Source organism: Felis catus, chromosome F2, assembly GCF_018350175.1.
Source record: "Felis catus isolate Fca126 chromosome F2, F.catus_Fca126_mat1.0, whole genome shotgun sequence".
NCBI classification, from domain to species: domain Eukaryota; kingdom Metazoa; phylum Chordata; class Mammalia; order Carnivora; family Felidae; genus Felis; species Felis catus.
In genome coordinates, this window is record NC_058385.1 from 23,622,918 (window position 1) to 23,647,183 (window position 24,266).

A 24,266-nucleotide genomic window follows, 5' to 3' on the forward strand; every position below is an offset into this window, starting at 1 on the left:
GTGCTGCCCAATTTGAATAAATTTTTGCTCAAATAAATGAAACATTTCTAATATATCTCAATTTATCTTTGTAACAATATTAAAACACTATATTAAGAGAAAATTTTAGACATATATCAGTAAAATGGAAAATTGCTATTTGCAGATTCAATTACACTAAACAGAAGCATTTTAAAAGTCTAAGTGGAAGAGGGGGGCCTGGGTGGCTCAGTCTGCTGAACGTGGGACTCTTGATTGCGGCTCAGGTTATGATCTTGCAGTTAGTGGGATCCAGTCCTCCCCACCCCACCTCAGGCTCTGTGCCCTGACAGCAGACCTGCTTGGGATTCTCTCCCTTCGTTTCTCTCTGTCCCTTCTCCAGTCATGTGCACGCATGTGTATGCACTCTCTCTAAATAAATAAACTTAAAAAAAAAAAAAAGTAAGTGGCTGTATGGAAACCAATTTGTCAATAAATCTCATATAAAAAAATTAAAAAAAATAAAATGTTAATAGATGTTAAAAAAAAAGTAAGTGGAAAATAACTTTAAGAAAATGAAGTTATTCATAAAGAAGCAGTGTAATTTTATCCTTTTGGATACCCAGGAAAAAAAAAGTAAACAGGATCTGGAGTTCTCAAGAACTTTAGTTTAGACTTTTAGTTTGATCTTCTTACATGCAAATAGCATCTGGAGTCAAAAACATTGTTCTGAAATAGTAAACAAAGGTGTGTCTACTAGTTGGATGCTCATCCTTCAAGACCCAGCTGACCAATTTTATGCGGTCTCTTTATATCCTCTGCTCCTTAGTCTTCACAATACTTCTTAAGTAATGAAGAAACGTGTATATGGATGCGAAGGATTCCAGAAGAGGTATTTGACAAGTATCAGCATTATATGAATAAATTCCATTCATTTTCTCCCAATCCAATGGTTGGATTAAATTACCATTCATTTTTGTCCAAATCGCATTATTATTCTGTGGTAACAGGCCAGAATCATTTTCCGGAAAGAAGATAGTTTTGGGGGCCTAGAAAATGACGCCAACTAAGAATGAAAGACTTTAACCCTGGCTTCCAGGCGTTGTCCTCCGCTCATAGCTCTCCCTCTCCTCTGTCCTTCCACATTCTCCTAAAGAGCGCTAAAGTATGGGAAAGTAAAACTGCGCCCAGGATGGTGGTCGGCAGATCCCTGCAACCAGACTCCGGTGGGCGGCGTTCAGAGCACAGTCCGCAGGGAACGCGCGTGGCCAAGGTTGCGGGGAGGCCGCGAGTTCTGCGCACGCGCGTGAGACCAAGCCTGCCCACCAGCCCCCCCCCCCCGCCTCGATTTCTGGAGGCGGAGCGAACGCGGCTGGTCCCAGCTGCGGTCGGTTTGGGAGCTGGGCCTCGCGGTTCTCGTTGCCGCCGTTGCGCCGTCGGCCGCCAATTGTCACGCGCGGGATGCTGCTTCTGGCTTTGGGCAGCCCGTGGGTGGCCGGACTTCGGCTCGGCGGGAAGAGGACAGTGCCGTGGGCGGCTGCCGCGCTCCGAGGCCCTAGCGCGGCCTCGTCGCGTGTGGCCTCCTGCAGCGGCTCCCCGGGGCTGGTTGGCGGTGGAAGCAAAGGGCTGCGGGGAGCCCGGCCGTTCCTCGGGAGTCGGGTGCGAACGCAGGTCGGCAGTCTGAAGGCTTGCGGACCGAGAGAGGATGGGAGTGGAGGTGGGCGGTGAGGGTGGAGGTGGGGGAGTGAGGGTAGATCGGGTCTGGGGAGCCCCCGCCCCGGCGGCCTGGTGACCCTGGTGCGGAAGAAGCTCTCTGAGGGCAGCACAGAAGTACCGGGCCTCGGCCTCGGGAACCGGTCCGGGATCCCGGGGTTTACAGCACCCACGAGTCTAGGAATATCCGTTGGAAAGTGGTCATTTTCTGGGCGGTTTTGAGTAATTTACAGGTGGTTGCAAATCCAGCTCGTGGGTGCCGACTCTTCTCTTTCTATCCTTGAGCGGAAGCGGAGGGGTTAATCTGCAACATTACAGGCACCATCTGGAGACTGAACTGAAAAAACTCAGATAACCGGACTTTAAGTTTGTTCTATTTTTTTTATTAGGTGAGCTTATTGTAAGGAATTATTTTGCTCTTTGGAAAAAGGGGTTGGGGACGTTAATGCTCTCATTTTATCTGAATAAATTGTCTCCTAATCCTGCCCTGTAAAGTATCAAGATTAGTAAACAAGATTGAAACTTGGAAATGCCTAATATGGGAATTGGAATTTCATTAAATTTCAACATAAGTGGATCAGGCATGCCTTTTACATTTTGAAGTGTGTGTTCTGTGAAATAAATTTTTAGACATTTGGGGAACTCTTATGTGAACTGTGATACAGGATTTCAAGTGAAATATTAAGAGGAACAAGGGAAGCAAGGAGATGTAGAAGTATTAAAGACGGCCTGGACTTCAAACAAATTGAATTTGCAGTGTTTTATTTACGTTACATTGAGGATTTTGTTTTTTGAACACTAATACGCTTAAGCTTTTGACATTTTCATTAGCCATAGAATGGAAGAGACTGTTCCACTGAAGTTTTTAGTTGTTCAAAGTCATGCTTTATCTAGAAGGCTTTGAGCTGGGGTGCAAACCTAGGTCTTCACTCTCCAACTCCGCAGGTTGTGACTGGAGTTCAGGAAAGAGATTTTGTTAGTTTGATTTCTTTAGCTCTGTACGTTATTTGGGGAGAATTCCTTAAATAACCGTATGTGACAAGTTCTCTTTTACTCTTCATTATAATTTACAAAATACACTTAAAGAAAATTAAAAGTTGGTCTAAATGCACTTTATTATGTACTCACATTATAATGGTCTCTGTTTCAATAGATACCTCTTTGTTGGGAAAGGTGTGTTCAATGCTTACATACACAGCTTGAAAAATCAGAAGATGGAAGGCTGATTTATACTGGGAATCTGGCCCGCACAGTGTTTGGTGGGTAATCAAAAGTGAGGGTAATTTCCTTTGTAAAATGTACTTAGGATGTTACCTCTTATTTTAGTACCTCTTAATCACAAGATATGAGGAAAAATTAGGTTATGTATTTTTTTCTTGTGTCCTCTTAATGCAAGATTCAGAGGTTGAGACCCTTGCATTTCTAGGAGGTTTAAAAAAGATTTTTGAAGACTGTTAATGGCTGTGTGATCTTACGGCTGGGTGCTAAAGCTTCCATCCTTTGGTCATCTCCCAAGGTGTTCAACAACAAAGTAAAACAGAACAAGAAGTGTGCGTTTATTTGTGTAATGTTTGAGTATGCAGAGAAAAAATGTGGAAGAATACCCCTTAAAGAGTAGTTATTTTGAGACACTACACATTTACTTCATATATTTTTAAATTCGGCAGCTAAAATGAGCATATAATACTTTCATAATTAAAAAAATACATTACTTTTACAGCTTTTCAGTTCACCTTAGAATTTTCAAGAAACATGTTTAGTGGCTTTTGTAGGTGGTAGAGACTAATAGGGAAGAAAAACTGTATTAAATGACTACAAGTTTGAAGCTCTTTCCTTAGCTCTTAATTTGGTATTTAGTATGGAATAATTTATTAGGGAAGGTCAGAAGAACTTAGGTATGTGATTTGTTCAAGTTCCAGAGCTTGTATCTCATTTTAAAAATCTTAAAAGAATAACCTGAAATATCCGAAGGATTACTTTATAGCCAGGTCAGCCACAAGATCTGAGCACCTTCATTTGCATTCCTGTTTTTGATTATGCTGGTGTCAACTGATCATCTAAAATTTACTCTGCAGGGGCACCTGGGTGGCTCAGTCGGTCAAGTGGCTGGTTCTTGGTTTTGGCTCAGGTTGTGATCTCGCAGTTGGTTGGTTTGAGCCTCTTGTGGGGCTCTGTGCTGACCATGCAGAGCCTGCTTGGGATTCTCTCTCTCCCTCTCTCTCTCTGCTCTTTCCTGCTCACTTTCTCTGTTTCTCAAAATAAATAAATTTCCAAAAATTTTTTTTTAATTTACTCTGGGAATCTGTAAGTTCTCGAGTGTGAGGCATCAAAATAGACTGTGTTTAGAGGACTGTGTAGATATTTAAAACTTTGGCAATAAGGACTGAGTGTAATCACTATTGAGAAGAGTTCTGAAGTTACTGGAAAAATTAATTTTCAGTGGTTAGAAATTCCTCTAGGAGTCAGTACATAAGTAGGCCACTGAGCATTTGTCACATTTCTGACCTGAGATACCTGGATTTAAACTACTAGACATGTTAACAGTGATACCCATAATACCCTTTGTTCTGAGCAGACCCTTACTTCAAATGCAGGGAAGGCTTACTAATTTATTTATTTCCATTTGACTTCCTTCTTTAAAGATGAGAATATAAATGGTTAATTTTCATGTGGTTAGGATGTCATATTTGTGGAAGAGCATAGCCATCCATGGTATTCCAAGTTCTAGAATTGTAACTTCTTTTTTTTTTTTAAGATTTTTTTTTTCAACGTTTATTTATTTTTGGGACAGAGAGAGACAGAGCATGAATGGGGGAGGGGCAGAGAGAGAGGGAGACACAGAATCGGAAATAGGCTCCAGGCTCTGAGCCATCAGCCCAGAGCCTGACGCGGGGCTCGAACTCCCAGACCGCGAGATGGTGACCTGGCTGAAGTCGGACGCTTAACCGACTGCGCCACCCAGGTGCCCCTAGAATTGTAACTTCTATAAGAATTTAATGTTTGAGTTCTTTCAACATTATGGTGATAGAAAGTCACTGTATATACTTTATAGAAATTGCTGTTTTATTTCTTTACTTATTTTAAAGTTTATTTATTTGTTTTGAGAGTGAGTGAGCTCAAGCCAGGGAGGGGCAGAGAGAGAGGGAGAGACAGAATCCCAAGCAGGCTCTGCACTGTCAGGGCAGAGTCTGATGCGGGGCTGGAACTCATAAACCGTGAGATCATGACCTGAGCCAAAATCAAGAGTCGGATGCTTAACCAACTGAGCCACTAAGGTGCCCCTGATTACTATTTTTTTTATGTAGGAACTGAGATAGAAATACTTTTTCTATGTAAAACTGAATGAGAGACATAAAGATAGAGGTAACATTCTTGGAGATTCTTTAAACTACCAAATGGATCCTACTTTAAAGACATTTGAAGAGTCTTTTAGTTGATTGTTCCTTTTAATTCCTCCACAAATAATTAACTGATGTCACAGTAGTCTCATTTTAGGTTGAGAAGAATTTGAACATGAAGAGGTGTGAAAGAAGGGCATCCCAGGCATGGAGTAGTATGAGCAAAGACATGAAGCTGGGAAAGCCCAGAATATATTGTTTAGAAAATGACAGTTATGTCAATCCAGGCAAAATAAAGTATATGGTACATTAGTTTCCTTGGACTCTTGTAATAAGTTTCCACAAACTTGGTGGCTTAAAGCAACAGAAATTTGTTCTCCCTGTTCTGAAGGCTAGAATTCTGAAATCGGTGTTGGGAAGGGCCATGTTTTCTTTGTGTCTCTGTCATGTTTTATCCTTACAAGGATATTCTCATTGGAGTCATGGCCCACCCTGTTCCTGGATGAACTCATCTCAATTTTGATTGTCTACAAAGACCCTATTTCCAAATGAGGTCACATTTGGAGGTTCTGGGTACACATGAATTTTGAGGTACACTATTCAACCCACCATAGTGTGACAAAAGTCTTGGGGAAAAAAGGGTAGTTGGAAGGACTAAGGTGGCTTTTATAGAAGGCATCTTGGTCCGCATTGTATCTCTATTGTATTGTATTGTATTGTATTGTATTGTATTGTATTGTATTGTATTGTATTGTATTGTATTGTATTGTATGTGTACCAGTGTCATAGCAACTACCTGTGGGAGGAAGGAAGGAATTATTTTTAAATTACTGATGCAAGATAATTAAGCCTGTAACCAATAGCAATGTATGAGACTGTGTTACAGCTTCATTAACAGTATGTTGTCAAACTTGGTTTTTGGCAGTTTTGGAGGAAAACAATATCTCACCATGGTTTTAATTTCATGTTTCTTATGTTTGAGGTTTATTAACATTTCTGTTTAAGGGCTGTGGTTATTTTTGTTTTAGTGAGCCATCTGCTTCTATTTCTTGCATGTTTGTGGACAGGGTTATTGATCTCATATCCTAGTAACCTTTTATATGTTGGGGATATTAACACTCTGTGATATAAGTTGCAAGTATTTTTCTCATTTGTCTCTACTTTATGTCCATGTACATTTTTAATCAGATTTACCTTTCTCCTTGATTGCTTTTGTGTTTTGAGTCATAATTAGAAAAGTTTTCCCATTCTCAGATTATGAAGGACTGCATGGATATTTTCTTCTATCTCTATGATTTTATTTTTTACATTTAAATATCAGGATTATTTGGAATTTTCCTAGTAGATGGTATGAGGGATGGATTGAGTTTTTATCTTTTTTATATGGCTATCCAGTTGTCCTAGCACCATTTTTGCCCACATATTTGAGATGTATAGTATATAAATTTATAGTATATAAATTTCCGTATGCAGTTAGGTTTATTTCTAGATTTTCCATTTTGTTCAACTGATCTGTTTTATTGTGCACCAGGACCACACCATTATAATTATAGACTTATGTTTTAATATCTAACTTCTCCCACCCTTTTTTCTTACTTTGTTTTTCCAAGTTAAATTTATAACCAAATTGTCTAGGATCTCAACTTGTCAATCTTCTAGAAATTTACATTTTAAGTCACTTATTGTGGTAAAATATATGTAACATCAATTTACCATTTTAACCGTTTTTATTTTTTAAATGTTTTTTATTTTTATTTATTGCGAGAGAGAGAGCATGCACAAGTGGTGGGGTACAGAGAGAGAGAGGGAGAGAGAGTACTCCAAGCAGGCTCCACACCTCAGCACAGAGCCTGATGTGGGGCTTGATCTCACCAACCATGAGATCATGACCTGACCAAAATCAAGAGTCAGTTGCTTAACCTACTGAGCCACCCAGGTGTCTCTTAACCATTTTTAACTATGCATTTCAGAAGTCATTGATTTTTAATGTTTTAATGTGACAGGTAAAAATATCTCACTGTTTTAACTTGAATATCTTTCATTGGTAAAGAAGTTGAATATATTTCCCACGTGTTTCTTATTTTTTTTTTTTAAGTTTTTATTTTGAGAGAGACAGATAGAGCATAAGTGGGGGAGGGGCAGAGAAAACGGGAGGGAGAGAATCCCAAGCAGGCGTGGAGCCCGTTGCAGGGTTCTAACTCACTAGCTGTAGGATCATAACCTGAGCTGAAACCAAGAGTCAGATGCTTAACCAACTGAGCCACCCAGGCGCCTTATTTCCCATGTGTTTCTTAACCACTGGTGTTTGTTTTGTTTTGTTTTCGGGCTTGTTTGTTTGTTTGTTTTGGTAGTTTGTTTTAATCCTGGGCACTTAGCCTGATAATGTTAGCCTCATATATAAACATTTAATGTTAGATATGTGGAAGTGCTTATTAATAGAGTTTTATTTGATAATCTGCTGGCTGAATTAACTTTTATAGTATTCATATGGATCTTTGAGTAATATTAAATCTTTTCTTGGGGAACTGAGGTAGAGGGCCAGTTAACCCTAAAGCAGATTTCTTACCTGGAGAGGCAGTGCAGTGTATTGGTCAGTGGCCTGGGCACTAGAGTCAAATTGCCTGGGTTTGAATCCCAGTTCTGCCACTTGGTAGCTCTGTGATATAGAGCAAGTGCATTGTTTTTCTCATGTCTTAAATGGGAGTGATGATGATAATTATCCGTCTATTTCATAGTGCTTTTTCAAAGATTTCGTGAATAAAATATATAAAGTATGTAAAGACAGAGCCTAGGAAATAATAATCACTATATGTGTGTGTTGATTTTATTGTTTTGGTGATGCTATAAGAAGGTGGAAGTATTAATTGAATAGGCTGATTGTTTTTATAAAATTTATATATATTAATCTTTTCCCATTTTTTTTTCCTATTTAGGTGTGAAATGTTTCTCTTATTCTACAAGTGTCATCAGCCTTGCATTTCTACCATACATTTTTGCACAAAATAATATTATATTTGGAAGTCTGCCTTTGCAAATATTATTTTATGGCATCATAGGAAGCTTTACGGTGATCACTCCAGCACTGCTTCACTTTGTTACAAAAGGCTATGTCATTCGGTTGTACCATGAAGCTACAACAGACACTTACAAAGCCATTACTTATAATGTTGTGCTTTCAGAAACGAGTACAGTGTTTCACCAAAATGACGTGAAGATTCCAGACAGCACACATGTGTTTACCACGTTTTACGCTAAAACAAAATCACTGTTAGTTAATCCAGTGCTCTTTCCAAACCCTGAAGATTATAACCATCTAATGGGTTATGACAAACCATTCACTTTTGAAACGGAAGAAGACAGTGAAAAGAAACAAGTCAAAGATGAGAAATGAGTCTGCTGTTTTCCTGTTTGTGCTTAAATGTGATTTATGTTCCAATGTATAATGATTAAATTGCCTTTTGTTTTCTGTTAGTGACTGACTGTTAAAACCAATTTGAAGTTGTATCAAACAACTTTTAATTAATTTTCAGAGAATTACGTTTCTGTATAATAAAATAAGCTATGTTTGAAAAACAAAACATAATATTCTACCATTTATGTTTTTAAAAAGTGAGAATACATGTTCATGCTGGCATAGGCATAAGTAATTTTATATAATAAGTGTGGCTGCCTCTAACCTGGGGATCAGATGTCAGAAGCAAATAGGAGAGCTGTTTTTTGGGTTTTTCTAAGTGTATAGATACTAACTTTACCCACATTAAAATATCTATAATTTTAAAAATTAGAGTAATAATTTCAAAAATTATAGGAAGCAGTGTTAATCTCCCTTTGGTTCAACCCACAAGTTTTTGCCTATCTTCTCTGGCATAGTTGCCCATAATAAGAATCTCCTTGTCCAGTTGAGTATGATAGTTACAGGAGAAATGGTGATCTAAGTAGTGATGTCTTTGGTGGTCCCAGTTGTCCCTCTGTGCACTCTTCTCCTTTGATGTATCCTATCAGAGCAGGAAAAATCATAGGTACTAAATAGATGACAGGAACTTTTATAAAATGGCCATCTTTATGCTAACTTTATGAAGTCCTGGCATTTTAAGATTTTTAACCTCTAGTTGTAAAATCAAAGTTGGTCCTTGTGAAGGATTTTCAGCAAGGAGCAAAAGGCCTTAAATCATGCTAGCTATTTATTTATTTATTTTTAATTTTTTTTTTTTTAACATTTATTCATTTTTGAGACAGAGACAGAGCATGAATGGGGGAAGGTCAGAGAGAGGGAGACAGAATCCGAAGCGGGCTCCAGGCTCTGAGCTGAGAGCACAGAGCCTGACTGACGCAGGGCTCGAACTCATGGACCGTGAGATCATGACCTGAGCCGAAGTCGGACACCCAACCGACTGAGCCACCCAGGCGCCCCCATGCTATTTAGATCAATAGATAACTTATTAGGTGCCCAGTGTGTGCCAGGTACTGTGCTAGTTGTCAGTCAAGTCAAGAACAAAATACCCAGTCTGTGTGGAGCTGCCTCATGTCTCCTATCTGCCATGATGGTAAATATTATGGCTTATCTGTATTTGAGGAAGGTTGATGGGGAAGGAGCAAGGAGCATCACTAGTTGACAGATCAAGTCTGAAGCTGCTAGAGGCTTGTAGGAGGGAGGGTAGGGTAGAAAAGTGCTCCCATTTCTGAGACCTAGAGCACCCTCTGCTAGGATCAGCCAATTTATGATCCTAGTAGAGAGCAGGCTCTAGGTCTCAGGTGAACAACCTGGTGCCGTCTCCATCCTCAGGTTGGGCCTCTGCCTGCTCCTCTGTCCTATGTCACTTAGATCAATACCTGTTGCTATCTTGGCAGTTAACGTGATTTGTAGATTTCTATTAAAAATTATTCCATTATCAAATGCTCATCAAGTATCAGAAAGTAGAAGCAAGAAAAAAGAATCACTTAGTTCCACTCCTAGAAGAAAAAACAGTATTGTTAATATTTTCGTTTTCTTCCAAGTGTCACTTTGTTCATAACTTGTTTTGAGTACCTCATATCTTTCTTTAAATGTCCTGTATCCCTATAACCATTTTGCCACCTGTGTAGTGGAGTGAAAAACCTATTTTTATTAGTATCATCATAATTTAGAAGACAACTTGGTTGTTTAGGGAAAAGAAGCCTAAAATACTGAGAAAGAGGACTTCTCAAGTGCGTGGTCTGGAGTGACACCAAGAAGTAGAAAAGGAACAGCATGTGTAGAATGTGATTCACCACTGAAATAAGTCAGCAGAAACAACTCAGACCAAGGTGAGGAGGAGAAATTTATATACATCTCTCTTATGCCACTTTACTAACTTCACCTCAGAGTAATCTTGGAAAGGTTGGGGAGGTGAGGAGTGTCCCACTACATATAGAAAGGGCACTGAGTCAGTTTTATTTGAATCTCAAAAGGCAGGATGATCGTGGCTTAACGTCTGGGTTACATCAGGTAATAAAACCCGTTGGTAATAAAATATTTTGTAATCCTTTTTTTCAATACCAATTTCATCATCCTGAAAGAATCCAGCTTTTGGAAGCAAAAGTAACAAAATGGCCATTAGGTCTGAATGATACAGTTTTTAAAACTGTATTTGATTTACTCAGAACAGTTCATACATTGTTGGCTTCCTTTTCATTGAGAACTTCAATCATTCAAAAGTATGAGTACAACTAATCAACATGGCTATCATCCGGATTCAACAATTACCAACCAATTTGTTGTCAGCGTTGTTTCATCTACACCCCAACCACTTACTACTTTGGAAGCCTTCTACTTATTTGGAAGCAAATCCCAGACATCATAACATTTATTTCTTAAATATTTAATTTTGTAACTCTACCAGATAAGGACTTAAAAAATTATAATACCATTATAATACCCAAACCTCTGCCCTCTCCCAGAGTTATCAAATATCCAGTCTGTTCAAATTTCCAATGCCTCCCCACATTTTGTTTGGATTAAGATCTAGGAAAAGTTCATACTTATTCATACCAATTTACAAAATGTCTTTTCAGACTCTTCTATAGGCCCCTTCATTTCTTTCATTTTGTTTTTTTCTCCCTTGTAAATTATCAGTTGAAGGAACAGAGTTGTTTGTCCTTTACAACTTTTCCTGGTCTAGATTTTCTGATTGTATCCCTGAAGTGTAGTTTAACGTGTTTCTCTGTCCTCTGTATCTCCCGTAAATTGGTAGTAGGACTTGAAGCTTCATCATACGGAGATTTCTTTTTTTTTTTTTAATTTTTTTTTTAACGTTTACTTATTTTTGAGACAGAGAGAGACAGAGCATGAATGGGGGAGGGTCAGAGAAAGGGAGACACAGGACCTGAAACAGGCTCCAGGCTCTGAGCTGTCAGCACAGAGCCCAACGCGGGGCTCGAACTCCTGGACCGCGAGATCTGACCTGAGCCGAAGTCGGCCGCTTAACCGACTGAGCCACCCAGGCGCCCCTCATCATACTGAGATTTCATTATTTTGGACAAAACCATCTCATAGGTAATGTTGCTTGTATTAGTTATCTATTGTTGCATAAGAAATAGCCCCTAAAAGTCAGAGGTTTCAAACATAGCACATTGTGCCTGTTGATCCAGTATCCGGGAGTGGCTTAGCTGAATGCTTCTGAGTCAGCTTCTCTCATGAGGTGGCACTTGAGATATCAGCTGGCGCTGCTATCATCTGAAGGCTGAACTGGGGCTGGAAGAACTGCTTCCAAGATGGCTTGCTCACATGACTGACAAACTGGTACTGGCTTTTTGGCAAAAGGGCTCAGCTTCGCACCACGTGGTTCTCTCCTTAGGGCTACCTGCTCCCCCTAGAGCAAATGATCCAAAAGAGCAGGGTGGAAGCCACAATGATGTATATGATCTATCTTGGAAGTTGCACGCAGTAATTATGCAATATTACACAATCAGCCTTATTCACTGGTGGAGAGGACTGGTACACAAGAGTTTGGGTACTAGGAAGTAAGGATCATTGGGAGCCATCTTGGAGGCTGTCTACCAGTGTTCATCTATCAAGAAATACAGTCTTTCTGTCTCTCTCTTTGTGCAGTTAGTAACCATTGATGTTCAGTGCCTAAGTTAAGTAATTCCTTAGGTGTTGCAAAATGGTTATATTCTATTGTTACTTTTTTATATATTAGCTGAATACTTCTAAAAGTAGAGAAAATAGTATGAGGAGGCAAGGGAAAGTTGCCCCATCTACTGTCTGGTTACCAGTAGCTGAGTTTCCATAGAGAAGTCAGGATAAATATTTGATTCTTTCCCTTTATTTACTGGTTTTTAAAAGAGCTGGCTTCCTAGCATCATCTGATGATTAGACTTTAAAAAAATATGAGCTCACATTTATATACAAATATGTATACTTCATTGCAGTTAACTATCTTAATGTTTACATAGTAGGCTGAATAATGGTCCCCCAAGATGTTCATGTCTGGAAACTGTGAATGTCATATTATATGGCAAAAGAATTTTATAGATCGATCTTGGGGAGATTATCCTGGATTATCCAGATGGTTCTAGTGTAATCACAGTGTTCTTATAAGAAGGAGTCAGGAGGTGAGAAGGTCAGAGGAGAAGGTGATGTGATGATGGAAGCAGAGATGGGAATGCTGAACTTTGAAGATGGAGGAATACAGACGTTGGAGCTCTCTAAGATGAGAAAGGAAACAGATTCTTCTCCCAGAGTCTCCAGAAGGAACCAACTTTGACTTTGGCCCAATGAAACTGATTCCAGACTTCTGCCCTCCAGAGCTGTAAGAGAACACATTTGTATTGTTAAGTCACTAAGTTAGTGGTTATTTGTTACAACATCGATAAGAAACCTATCTTTGGTCAGTGAGGACTGTCTTCATATTGGTTATCTAATGTGATAAGATGTTCCAGGCTCCATCTTGTGCATTTTCTGCCCCAGACCTGGAATCAGCAATTTCTCCAGTCTTTGTTCCTTTTAATGGGGAATGGTATTTTGAGACCATTAGGGGCATTCATAGGTTCTTCTCCTCCTCCCCCCCCCCTCCTCATTTTTCTTACTTTTTAAATGTGGTGAAAAATATATAATATAAAATTTACTGTCTTAACCAATTTTAAGCATAAGTTCACTAGTGTTAACTATATTTATATTGCTGTGCAACAGATCTCTAGAAGGTTTTACCTTGCAAACCTGAAACTCAATACCCATTAACTGCTCCCATTTACCCCATCCTCCCATGGATTTTTGCCTTTCTAAAAATGGGAAAGCAGCCCAGTTCTTTAGTGGAAGCTTTTACCAACATATGATTATTTTCCTCCAAACTTGTAGAGTTTTAGGCCTTGACTCCATGCTATTTTGGCTACTAATTCCAAACTATGTCCATTGAAGGATTTTAAGTAGTGGAGCACCTAAGTGGCTCAGTCAGTTAAGTGTCTGACTTTGGCTCAGGTCATGATCTCTTGGTTCATGAGTTCAAACCCCGCAACAGGCTTTGTGCTGTCAGCACAGAGCTGCTTTGGATCCTCTGTCCCCCTCCCCCACCCCTGGATTGTGCTCTCTCTCTGTCTCTCTTAAATAAACTTAAAAAAGTTTTTTTTAATGATTTCAAGTAGCAAAGTATCTAAAAGATCACCTATTTTTTCTAGAACAGAGTGAGAACTTAGAAATTCATGCCGCATGCAAAATAATGACCATTTCATTATCAGGGGTCAAAATATTCCCTGGAGCTGCAGTTTGCTTAAGTAAGTGCATTCTCAAGCCTGGTGTGGCCCCTGCCCACAGCGCAGAGCTATGGTAATATCCCGTGTCTGGGTTCTCATCTAGTCCGGCTCTGCTCTGTGGCTGCACCTATTGTGGAGCAGAAATAGTTTGCATAAGACTATTCAGTTCAGACTGATAGGTCCAGCTCCCTGGGCCATGAGACACTGTCATCTAAAAAACTTGTAGGAGAGAACAGCAATACAGATGGAAAAAGACGTACCAGTCTGTTGGGATTCTAGGGGAGACCTACAGACTGGTTCTGTTACTATTGACTGAGAAGTACCTTGTTTTGTTTTTAACGGTCTGTGCTCTCATTTGCATCAAGTGTTCTAGAAAAGTATATTCTAAATCATTTCCCTCTCTCCCCTTTCCGGAAGTACTCAAATACTAAATACAGACACACAAAAGAGGAAACAGTTGGACAGAAGCTCAGAAATCATGTGACCAATGACTAAGTTAAATCTTTTCTGCTTACTGAAAGGAAAGAGTCTGATGATTACTTACTGATTCTCCTTGCGTTTTTAAAGTTTTGGGGATATTGAATCATGTTTCCATTTATACTTTTTTCTACTCTGTTTTCTTCCACGTTCACTGAACCTGGGGAGCTACAGTGGATCTGCAACTCTTCTGATTCCAGTGTTTGGTATTCCCACTGTGGTAAGTAAAACAGCAACAAGTGCTTCAAGGGTGAGTTTTTACAGGAACGAACGTCACTTTGCTGTCGCGGGAACACAGGAAATGACAGTGTGTTCCAGCTGCTGCTGCTGGCAGCAAATGTGATGGCAGGTGACTGTCCATGTGGATTTTCTTCATCTTTCACAGACTTCCCAAGTCTCTAAACTGTGTTGAACTTGACCTCTGAGTGCTTCTGTTGCTCCCTGTGGTCAGCTCTCTCCACTGTGATCCCAGTTTCAGATTCTTCCCAGTTTTGGCAGAATTCTTTGCTGAGTTTTAGCCTCAGACCCATACTTACTGGTTCTCCTTGAGAAGGTAGAATCATCCTAGCTGCCTTTTGGAATTGATTATTGCTCTGGTATGTGATTTTTTTTCTTCAGCAAAGCAGTGGGCATGTAACCAGTGCTTTTTAAGTGTTTCAGGCTGTGACTTTTGAGGGGTCTTGGAATTACCTCCCTAAGTGGATGTTAGCCTGGTTCCGTCAGTTACAAGCTGTGTGACCTTCAGCAAAAAATACTTAGCCTTTCTGTGTCCCAGCTTTTTTATCGGTAAAATGAAAGTGATTAAAAAAAATTTTTTTTAATGTTTTTATTTATTTTTGAGAGGAGACACAGAGTGAGTGGGGGAGGCGCAGGGAGAGAAAAGGAGACACAGAATCGGAAGCAGGCTCCAGGCTCTGAGCTATCAGTGCAGGGCCTGACTCAGGGCTCAAACACATGAACTGTGAGATCATGACCTGAGCTGAAGTCGGATGCTCAACCGACTGAGCCACCCAGGCTCCCCAAAGTGAAAGTGATTTTAAAGCTGTTTTACAAGGATTGTTGTAGGTTAAAGTTTTAGCACATAGCCATATAGAAACAACAGTACTGAGTACTTATAAAATCAGCCATACCCTAATGCTATTAACTAGCTGTATCACTGTTTTTTTGTTTTTCCTCCCTATTTCTTCACAAATGTCTGCCAGACTGAATACGCAGCATCAGGGCTTGACTGCTGTTTTGGTTTGGTACTTTCTATCGCTTTGCTTATCATGGGTTGGCTGCCCTTTTCTACCTATTAGCTATATCGGGAAGGTTTGATACCTTCCACAAATGCTAGCTCTTTGAGATTCTGTTGGGAAAAAGGATTGGTGGTTTAATCATTTGGGGGAGATTTGCAAACGTACTCTGAGTTCTGAAAAGTTCTGTAATTAAAAAAAAAACCTATTTAATCCCCAGATTTTCTGTTTTATTGTATTTTTTGAGTGTATTGACTGTCCTGGAAAACACACTCTGACAAATGCTAATATAAAGTTACTTCCAGGGCATTAGAGTAATTGCCAGGTGTGAGAACACAATTTAGCTGTGTGATCAATCTTTTACACTTGTGGCTTTTTTCCATGTGTGGATTATACTGAATTCCCTTTCAGTTTATCTCTGAAATTTCTCCATCATAGAAGATCAGTTTCCCCCTTCAGGAAGCCTTCCCAGTGAACTCTGCGGCCAACTCTCTCCTCTCCTTTGACTTCTGTGTACCATACATTGATTATGTCACCTTCTTCTTTTTTTTTTTTTTTTTTTTTTGAGATTTTATTTTTAAGTAATCTCTATACCCAGCATGGGCTTGAACTTACAACCCTGAGATCAAGAGTCTCATGGCTCTACGAACTGAGCCAGGCTGGCACCCCAATTATGTTACCTCTGTGCCATATTTCATGTGTCCTTATTTACTTTATACTTATTATCATTCTTCAGTTTGTTTTTTTTCTTTCTTTCTTTTTTTTTAAAAATTTTTTTTCCCAATGTTTATTTATTTTTGGGACAGAGAGAGACAGAGCATGAACGGGGGAGGGGCAGAGAGAGAGGGAGACACAGAATCGGAAACAGGCTCCAGGCTCTGAGCCATCAGCCCAGAGCCCGACGTGGGGCTCGAACTCCCGGACCGCGAGATCGTGACCTGGCTGAAGTCGGACGCTTAACCGACTGCACCACCCAGGCGCCCTCTTTCTTTCTTTTTTTAGACAGAGAGAGAGTACACACAAGCCGGGGAGGGGCAGAGGAAGAGAGAGAGAATCTCAAGCAGGCTCCACACTGTTAGCTTGTCAGCACAGAGCCTGATGCAGGGCTGGATCTCACAAACCCTGAGATCATGACCTGAGTTGAAATCAAGAGTTGGTCGTTTAACTGACTGAGCCACTCAGGTAGCCCAATTATTCAGCTTCTAATCTTTTAGTAACAAAAATACGATTTGTCTTTTGACTTGATTTTTGAGGGAGGATTTTGTGTCTTTCTGTCTAATGCTGAGAAATCCTGTGGTCCTTTCCTGCTGCCTCGCTGATGTAGGGACTGAGGGGAGCAAGCAGAGTACACAGCTACAGCAGTGCTGTGCCCGCTGCCATGTCATTTGCTTCCCTACCTCAGAGAATCTGTCCTGGCTGAGCCCAAAATGCATGTGCAGGAAGCACTGATTCCTGTAGGTATTCCTGTGAGGATGTTGGTAACAGAAACAACACCCTATTTAGTCTTTCCGTGAGGATGATTTCCATTTGGTGAAGCTGTGGGATATTTACAGTGTATTAGTTTGCTAGGGCTGCCGTAACAAAACACCAAAGACTGGATGACTTCATAGAACTTTACTTCTCCCAGTTCTGGGTGTGGAAGTCTAAGATCAACAGTCATCAGTTTTGTTTCGTTCTGAGGCTTTTCTCCTTGGCTTGTGTATGGCTGCCGTCTTGCGGTGTCTTATATGGTCTTTTCTCTGTGTGCCCTCAAGCCTGGTGACATTCTCTATGTGTCTAAATCTCCTCTTCTTATACGGACACCAATCATACTGGAGTAGAGCCCACCCTAACAGGTTCTTTTTAACTTAATCTCCTCTTTAAAGACCCTATCTCCCAACAGTCACATTAGAATTTCCACATATGAATTTGGTGGTGGGGAGCGGGGTTCAGCTAAAAACCTACAGAAATGGCAAGAATTAGCTATATGTTCCTCAGCTTTGGAAAAGGTAGAAGATGTGGGTGTGCAAGTCAGTCTAAAAGACCCTGGACACATGCCCCCTTGTAATGAAGTCATCAGACTCTGATTCATTTCTAGCCTTCATTTTATTTATTTATTTATTTATTTATTTATTTATTTATTTATTTAGCTATAGGTAGTCCAGAAACCCAAGAATTAATGGATTATTAAAGTAAACAATTATTTACTGAGCATCTAGCATGTCTGTTCTGAACATTGAGGATATTATATAGCAGCAAACAACAAAAACAAAAGTCCCTGCTCTCATGGAGTTTTCATCAGTAAAATATTCAGCATGTCAGATGGTGGCAGTTGCTGTGTAAGGAAAATAGAGCAGGGGAAGAGACAGAGTGCACAGATGGGGAAGGGTATTGCATTATAAAGTAGCATGGCCAAGGAAGGTCTCCCTGGGAAGGTAACATTTAGCAAGGGCCTGGAATAGTTGAGGGAATGAGCCATGCAGATATCTAGGGGAAGAGGTAGAGCACAGGGCACACACAAAGGTCCTGAGGTGGGGACATGTCTGGTGTGTTGGAAGGATAGCAAGGAGGTCAGTGTGGCTGTGATGGGTGAGTGAGAGGGAAGGCAGTAGAAGATGTGGTTATAGAGGGAAATGGAGAGGAGGTGAGGGCTTTGCGGGTCAGGGGCCAGATTATCTTTTACTGCAAGCAAACCTTGGCCTGGCAGCTGTGTTGACAATAACCTATAAGAGGGCGAGGGTGGGGGAACATGTGTTGGGAGGCTGTTGCGAAATAACCCTGATGAGAGAGATAATGGTGACTCAGACCAAAGGAATAGTGGTGGAGGTGATGAGAAGATTCTGCAAGGATTCTGAAGGTGGAGCTGACAGGACCTACTGACTGATTGGGTGTGTGCTTGTAGCATGGCCCTTCCAGCTAAGCAGGTATATCTTGGTATGTTGCATGATACCCCACTCTGAGCAGGCCAGCCTCTTCTCTGGCCTTTAGTTGTACTTCTGCTGTTCTGTAACTTGAAATATCTGTATTCATCTTTCTGTTTCATGCAGTCATTTTGTGGTCCATCCAAAGCCCTATGTGCCCTACAGAGCCTAGTCAAGTCAGCTGAATTTAATGCAGTTTAACAAGCTTTATTTAACAGGCATTAAGTTTAGTTATGCTAAGGAGCACTGAAAATGCAAAAGTTAGGTAAGCTATGGCTGGTATCTCAAGGAACTTCTGGCTTTTGTCTTATGTGTAGTAAGATGAATAACTGTACATGACCTGAGGATTCATTCATTCATTCTGTAAACTGAGCATGGCCACTGGTAAGTCCAATAGCCATTTGGAGCTAGAACTCTTGACTTATGCTGACCTAAGCCTGTTTATTCCTATATTTCCCATCTTATCATTCACCTAATTCCTTATGCCCCAAACCAGGGGTACCTTTTAATTATCTCTTTTACTGGGGTGCCTGGGTGGCTCAGTCGGCTAAGCATCTAACTTTGGCTTAGGTCATGATCTCACAGTCTGTGAGTTTGAGCCCCGTGTCGAGTTCTGGGCTGGCAGCTCAGAGCCTGGAGCCTGCTTCGGATTCTGTATCTCCTTTTCTCTCTGCCCCTCCCCAACTTGTGCTCTGTGTCTCTATGTCTCTCAAAAAATAAATATATGTACAAAAAAAAATAAAAAAAATTATCTCTTTTCCTCATCTTCCACATTCAATTTATTATTGGTGGTTCACATTTTCATTATCTCCAGAATATATTCTAAAGCCAACTTCTTATGACTATCCTCTGCTTACCACTCACACCCCTGTCTCTCCTTTGGCCTTTGTAGCAACCTCTCAGATTCTTCTCTCTTCACTTCAATTCTTGCTCTTATGTAATTTGTTCTTGGCACAGGGGCCAGAGAGGTCTTCTGAAAATGTAAATAAGTCAGACAATGTTACTCTCCTTGTTTAAAACTGTCCAGTGGATTTCCACTGCAATTCGAGTGAAATCCCAACTTTATAGCAAGACCTCCAAGACCCCTTAAGATTGCCCCTGCCTACTTGTCTCATCCCTATGATTCCCACCCAGCCTGTTTCATAACTTTCATTCACACTGGCCTTTATTATCATTATTGTTTATATTACCAACATGGCAAACATAAGAGTTACCCCTTAAACCATTTCTAAGTGTACAATTCAGTGGTATTAAGGACATTCACAATGTTGCATAATCCTTACCTCTATCCCATTAACAGAATTTTCATAATCCCTAAGAGAAACTCTGTACCTATTAAACACTAATTCCCTATTTCTCCCTCCCTCTAGTTCCTGGTAACTTCCACCCTGCTTTCTGTCTCTGTGAATTTGCCTATTCCATGTACCTCATATTATGGTCTGTGTGTATGTGTCTGTGTGTGTGTCTGTATGTGTATGTTTTTGTTGTTGTTATTGACATGCCAAAGTCATTTCACCTCTCTAGTTAGTCTGCACTAACTAGAATTCCTTCTGATTAAAACACTGTTTCTCCAGTTTCCACAGGCCTGGTTTCTTCCTGTCACTCCCTGAGTAACGTTGTTGAAGTCAGTCCATCATCCCTAGTCCCCACTCCTCTGTTTCCACCACACACACTCTTTATCCCATGACCCTATTTGATTTTTTTATTGGCATATACATTTCTCTTTTAATTTTTTATTTTTTAAATGTTTATTTTTGAGAGAGACAGAGAGAGAGAGAGGGAGAGAGAAAGAATCCCAAGCAGGCTCCACACTGTCAGCGCAGAGCCTGAGGCAGGGCTTAAACTCATGAACTGTGAGATCATGACCTGAGCTGAAATCAAGAGTCAGATACTTAATCAACTGAGCCACCCAAGTGCCCCTTGGCATGTACATTTCTCAATAGCAGGGCCCATGACTTCTTGTTCGTTGTTGTTTCTTTGGTGCCTAGAGAGATATTTGTCACATAATAGGTGTCAAGCAAAAGTAAGTAAGCGCACATTTCTCATTTGCCATGTGCCCGGCACTGTGCTCTGTGCCAGAGACATGAAAAACAAATGAGACCTTCTTCCTGTCCTGAAGGCTGATGCTGTTTTTATGAAGAAATAGATATATAAATGAATAATTGTAGTAAAGATCTACAAATGACCATTGAAAGATGGTCAAATACTATGAATGATTGGTGTGTTTGTGACTGTGGGAGTAAGGAGGTGTGGGGGAGTCCGGGAAGGCTTAACAGTGTTGATGATATTTGAATACATTTTGAAGGAGGAGAAGGAATGTCTTGGCTGATGATGACAAGGGCATTCCTGTCAAAAGGGACCGCATACTTATGTACTGGAAATTCCATTGAAGAGGTAAGATGAAGTGCCATGATGGTTCAACTCCGGCCAACATTTCCTCCCTAGACCTCTAAAAATACTTAATGCCAGCACTCAGAGTGGCATTAGTTCCATTTTCTGTGCCAGCTGCCATTGCCTGGAATGATGGGTTAAGAAAGATTCTGAGGCAGTGCTCAGTAGGAAAAAGTGCTATGATGAATTAGCAATGCTGGCCTTTACGGCTGCGGGTAAATTGGAGCCTCTTGTTCTGTGCATTTGTTGAAACTGGTTACCACTTTCTGTAATAAACCAAATATAGAACTTGATCACATACATGGTAACTCTAAAATAATGAAGCTATCGTCCAATAGTTCCCAAACCCTTGTAAATAATAAAATCACATGCCATACAGTGTTATACAATCTTTTGATTCTTACATCTAATTATTTTTTGTAAGTTGGTCTTGTCTTCCCAGAAAAATCATAGACTTCCTTATGTTAAGACTAAGCCTTATATCTCTGTTCTCCACTCTCTAACACCTGAGGCCCCTGCCCACCTGCTCTGATGCCTAGCCCCATACTGAGCACCCACAGGGGCTCTCTAAACATTTGTCTGATTGTATTGAGTTGTTGATCTTGTCATCATAATCAGACAACTTCAGACATGTGGGAAGCTTCATTGGAAATACTCGCACTCTGTCTTTCCCTGCCTCTCAAAAATAAATGTAACTTAAAAAAACTAAAAAAAAAAAAATGGCTCTCCTTACAAGTGTGAGGTGATCTCTCATTGTGATTTTGGTTTGCATTACGCTGATACTTTATGATATTGAACATTTTTTCATATGCCTGTTGGCCATTTGCACGTCTTCTTTGGAGAAATGTCTGCTCAAGTCTTCAGCCGATTTTTAAATCAGGTTACTAATTTTTTTATAATTGAATTATTATAATTATATGTTTTGGACATTAACCCCTTATCAGCTATGTGGTTTGTAAATATATTCTCCAATTCTATAGGTTGCCTTTTCACTCTGTTGATTGTTTGCTGTGCAGAAGCTTTTTCGTTTGATACCGTTCTATTTGTTTACTTATGTTTTTGCTGCCAGTACTTTTGGTGTCATATGTATAAAATCATTGTCAATACTGATATCTTGAAACTTTCCCTCTGTTTTCTTCTAGGGTTTTTATAATTTTGAATTTTATGTTTAAGTCTTTAGTCCATTTTGTGCTGATTTTTGTGTACAGTGTATTATAAGGTTCTAATTCCATTTCTTTTATTACAAATTATTTTACATTTATTTTTTGAGAAACAGAGAGTGAGCTGTCAACACAGAGTCTGATGTGGGACTTGAACTCACGAACCACGAGATCATGTCCTGAGCTGAAGTCAGAGGCTTAACCGACTGAGCCACCCAGGCACCCCCAATTTCATTCTTTTGCATGTAGAAATCCAGCTTTCTCAACACTATTTCTTCAAAGGACCATCCTTTCCCTATTGTGCATTTTTGGCACCCTGTCAAAGATCAGTTGACAATATATGCATGAATTTACTTCTGGGTACTCTGTTTAGTTCCGTTGGTCTCTAAGTCTGTGTTTATGCCAGTACCATACTGTTTTTATTACTGTAGCTTTATAATATAGTTTGAAATCAGGAAGTGTGATGCCTCCAGATTTGTTCCTCTTTCTCAAGATTAATTTGACTATTTGTGGTTTTTGTAGTTCAATATGAATTTTAGAGTTTTTTTTTTTTTCCGTAAAATAATGCCATTGAGATTTTGATTGGGAATGCATTGAATCTGTAGATTTCTTTGAGTAATATGGACATTTTAAGAATATTAATTCTTCTAGGGCATCTGGCCGCTCAGTTGGTAGACATTATGACTCTTGATCTTGGGGTTGTATGTTCAAGCCCCACATTAGGTGTAGAGATTCCTTAAAAATAAAATATTTTTTTTAAAAAAGAAAGAATATTCATTCTTCTAATCAGTGAACACAGGATGTCTTTCCATTTGTTTGTGCTTGCTTAATTTCTTTCATCAGTGTTTTATTGTTTTCAGTATACAAGTCTTTCCCCTCCTTTGTTTAATGCCAAGTATTTATTCCTTTTTTGTGCTATTGTAAATGGGTTTGTTTTCTTAATTTCTGTTCAGGTAGCTCATTGTTAGTATATAGAAATGCAATTGATTTTTGTACATTTATTTTGAATCCTGCAATTTTCCTGAATTTGTTGATTAGTTCTAACAGTTTTTTAATGGAGTCTTTAGGATTTTCTATATATGAAATCATGTCTTGGGGTGCCTGGCTGGCTCAATTAGTGGAGCAGGTGACTCTTGACCTCGGGGTTGTGGGTTTGAGCCCCATATTGGGTGTAGAGATTACTTAAAAATAAAATCTTAAAAAAAAAAAGGAATCATGTCTGCATGCAAGGAAAATTTTACTTCTTCCCTTCTGATTTGCATGCTTTTCTTTTCTTTTTTCTTGTCTAATTGATCTGACTAGGTCTTCTGGTGCTATGTTAAGAGTGGGTGTCCTTGCTTTGTTTCTTTTTTTTTTTTTTTAATTTTTTTTTCAACGTTTATTTATTTTTGGGACAGAGAGAGACAGAGCATGAACGGGGGAGGGGCAGAGAGAGAGGGAGACACAGAATCGGAAACAGGCTCCAGGCTCCGAGCCATCAGCCCAGAGCCTGACGCGGGGCTCGAACCCACGGACCGCGAGATCGTGACCTGGCTGAAGTCGGACGCTTAACCAACTGCGCCACCCAGGCGTCCCTGTTTCTGATCTTAGAAGAAAACTTTCAGTTTTTGACTACTGAGTGTAATGTTAGTTATGGGCTTTTCATGTATGGCCTTTATTATGCTGAAGCCATTTCCTCTAATCCTAGTTTGTTGAGAGTTTTTATTACAAAAGTGTGTTGAATTTTGTCAAATTCATTTTCTGCATCTATTGAGATAATCATGTGATTTTTATCCTTCATTCTATTAATGTGGTATATTGCATTATTTGATTTTCATATGTTGAAATATCCTTGCATCCAAGATTGAATCCCACTTGGTCATGGTGTATGATCCTTTTACTCTGTTGTTGAATTTAGTTTGCTAGTAGTTTGTTGAGAATTTTTGTATCCATATTCATTAGAGATATTGGTCCATTGTTCTCTTGTGGTGTCTTTGTCTGATTTAGTATCAGAGTAACATTGGCTTCATAAAATAAGTTTGGAAATGGTCTCTTTCATTTTTTTTTGGAAGAGTTTGAGGATTGGTATTAATTCTTATTTACATGTTTGTTAGAGGCATGCTTGGATGGTTCCGTCAGTTAAGCATCTGACTTTTGGTTTCACCTCAGGTCATGATCTCACTGTTTGTAATTTTGAGCCCTCCATTGGGCTCCATGTTGCCAGTGTAGAGACTGCTTGGGATTCTCTCTCTCCCTCTCTCTGTCCCTCCCCTACTTGCTTGTACTCTCTCTCTCTCTCTCTCTCTCTCTCTCTCTCTTTCAAAATAAATAAATAAACTTAAAAAAGTGTTAGCATTTCCCTGTGAAGCTATCTGGTCTTAGGCTCTTCTTTGTTGGAAAATTTTTGAT

General features: G+C 39.8%; 2 protein-coding genes across 3 annotated transcripts in view; both read left to right on the forward strand.

Annotated features, from left to right (window-relative positions):
• The first annotated feature begins 1,307 nt into the window (after positions 1-1,307).
• Positions 1,308-8,587, forward strand: TMEM70 (transmembrane protein 70). The gene is made up of 3 exons (XM_003999896.5): positions 1,308-1,629; positions 2,825-2,930; positions 7,943-8,587. The coding sequence occupies exons 1-3, from the start codon at positions 1,420-1,422 to the stop codon at positions 8,398-8,400; spliced, it is 774 nt and encodes a 257-aa protein (XP_003999945.2). The 5' UTR covers positions 1,308-1,419; the 3' UTR covers positions 8,401-8,587.
• Positions 8,588-14,005: 5,418 nt separating this feature from the next.
• Positions 14,006-24,266, forward strand: part of LY96 (lymphocyte antigen 96) — a 28,662-nt gene continuing 18,401 nt past the window's right edge. Inside the window, exon 1 of one of the 2 annotated variants that reach the window (XM_045049667.1) lies at positions 14,006-14,412. In XM_045049667.1, coding sequence (XP_044905602.1) covers positions 14,301-14,412 — 112 coding nt within the window. In that variant the 5' untranslated portion in view covers positions 14,006-14,300. The remainder of the gene's footprint in view (positions 14,413-24,266) is intronic. The other variant, XM_003999897.5, reaches the window with a different exon arrangement.

Coding starts and splice junctions, on each gene's coding strand:
- TMEM70 (XM_003999896.5), top strand. CDS start 1,420: ATGCTGCTTCTGGCTTTGGGCAGCCCGTGGGTGGCCGGACTTCGGCTC. Junction 1,630..2,824: donor GGAGTCGGGTGCGAACGCAG/GTCGGCAGTCTG, acceptor CTGTTTCAATAG/ATACCTCTTTGTTGGGAAAG. Junction 2,931..7,942: donor TCTGGCCCGCACAGTGTTTG/GTGGGTAATCAA, acceptor TTTCCTATTTAG/GTGTGAAATGTTTCTCTTAT.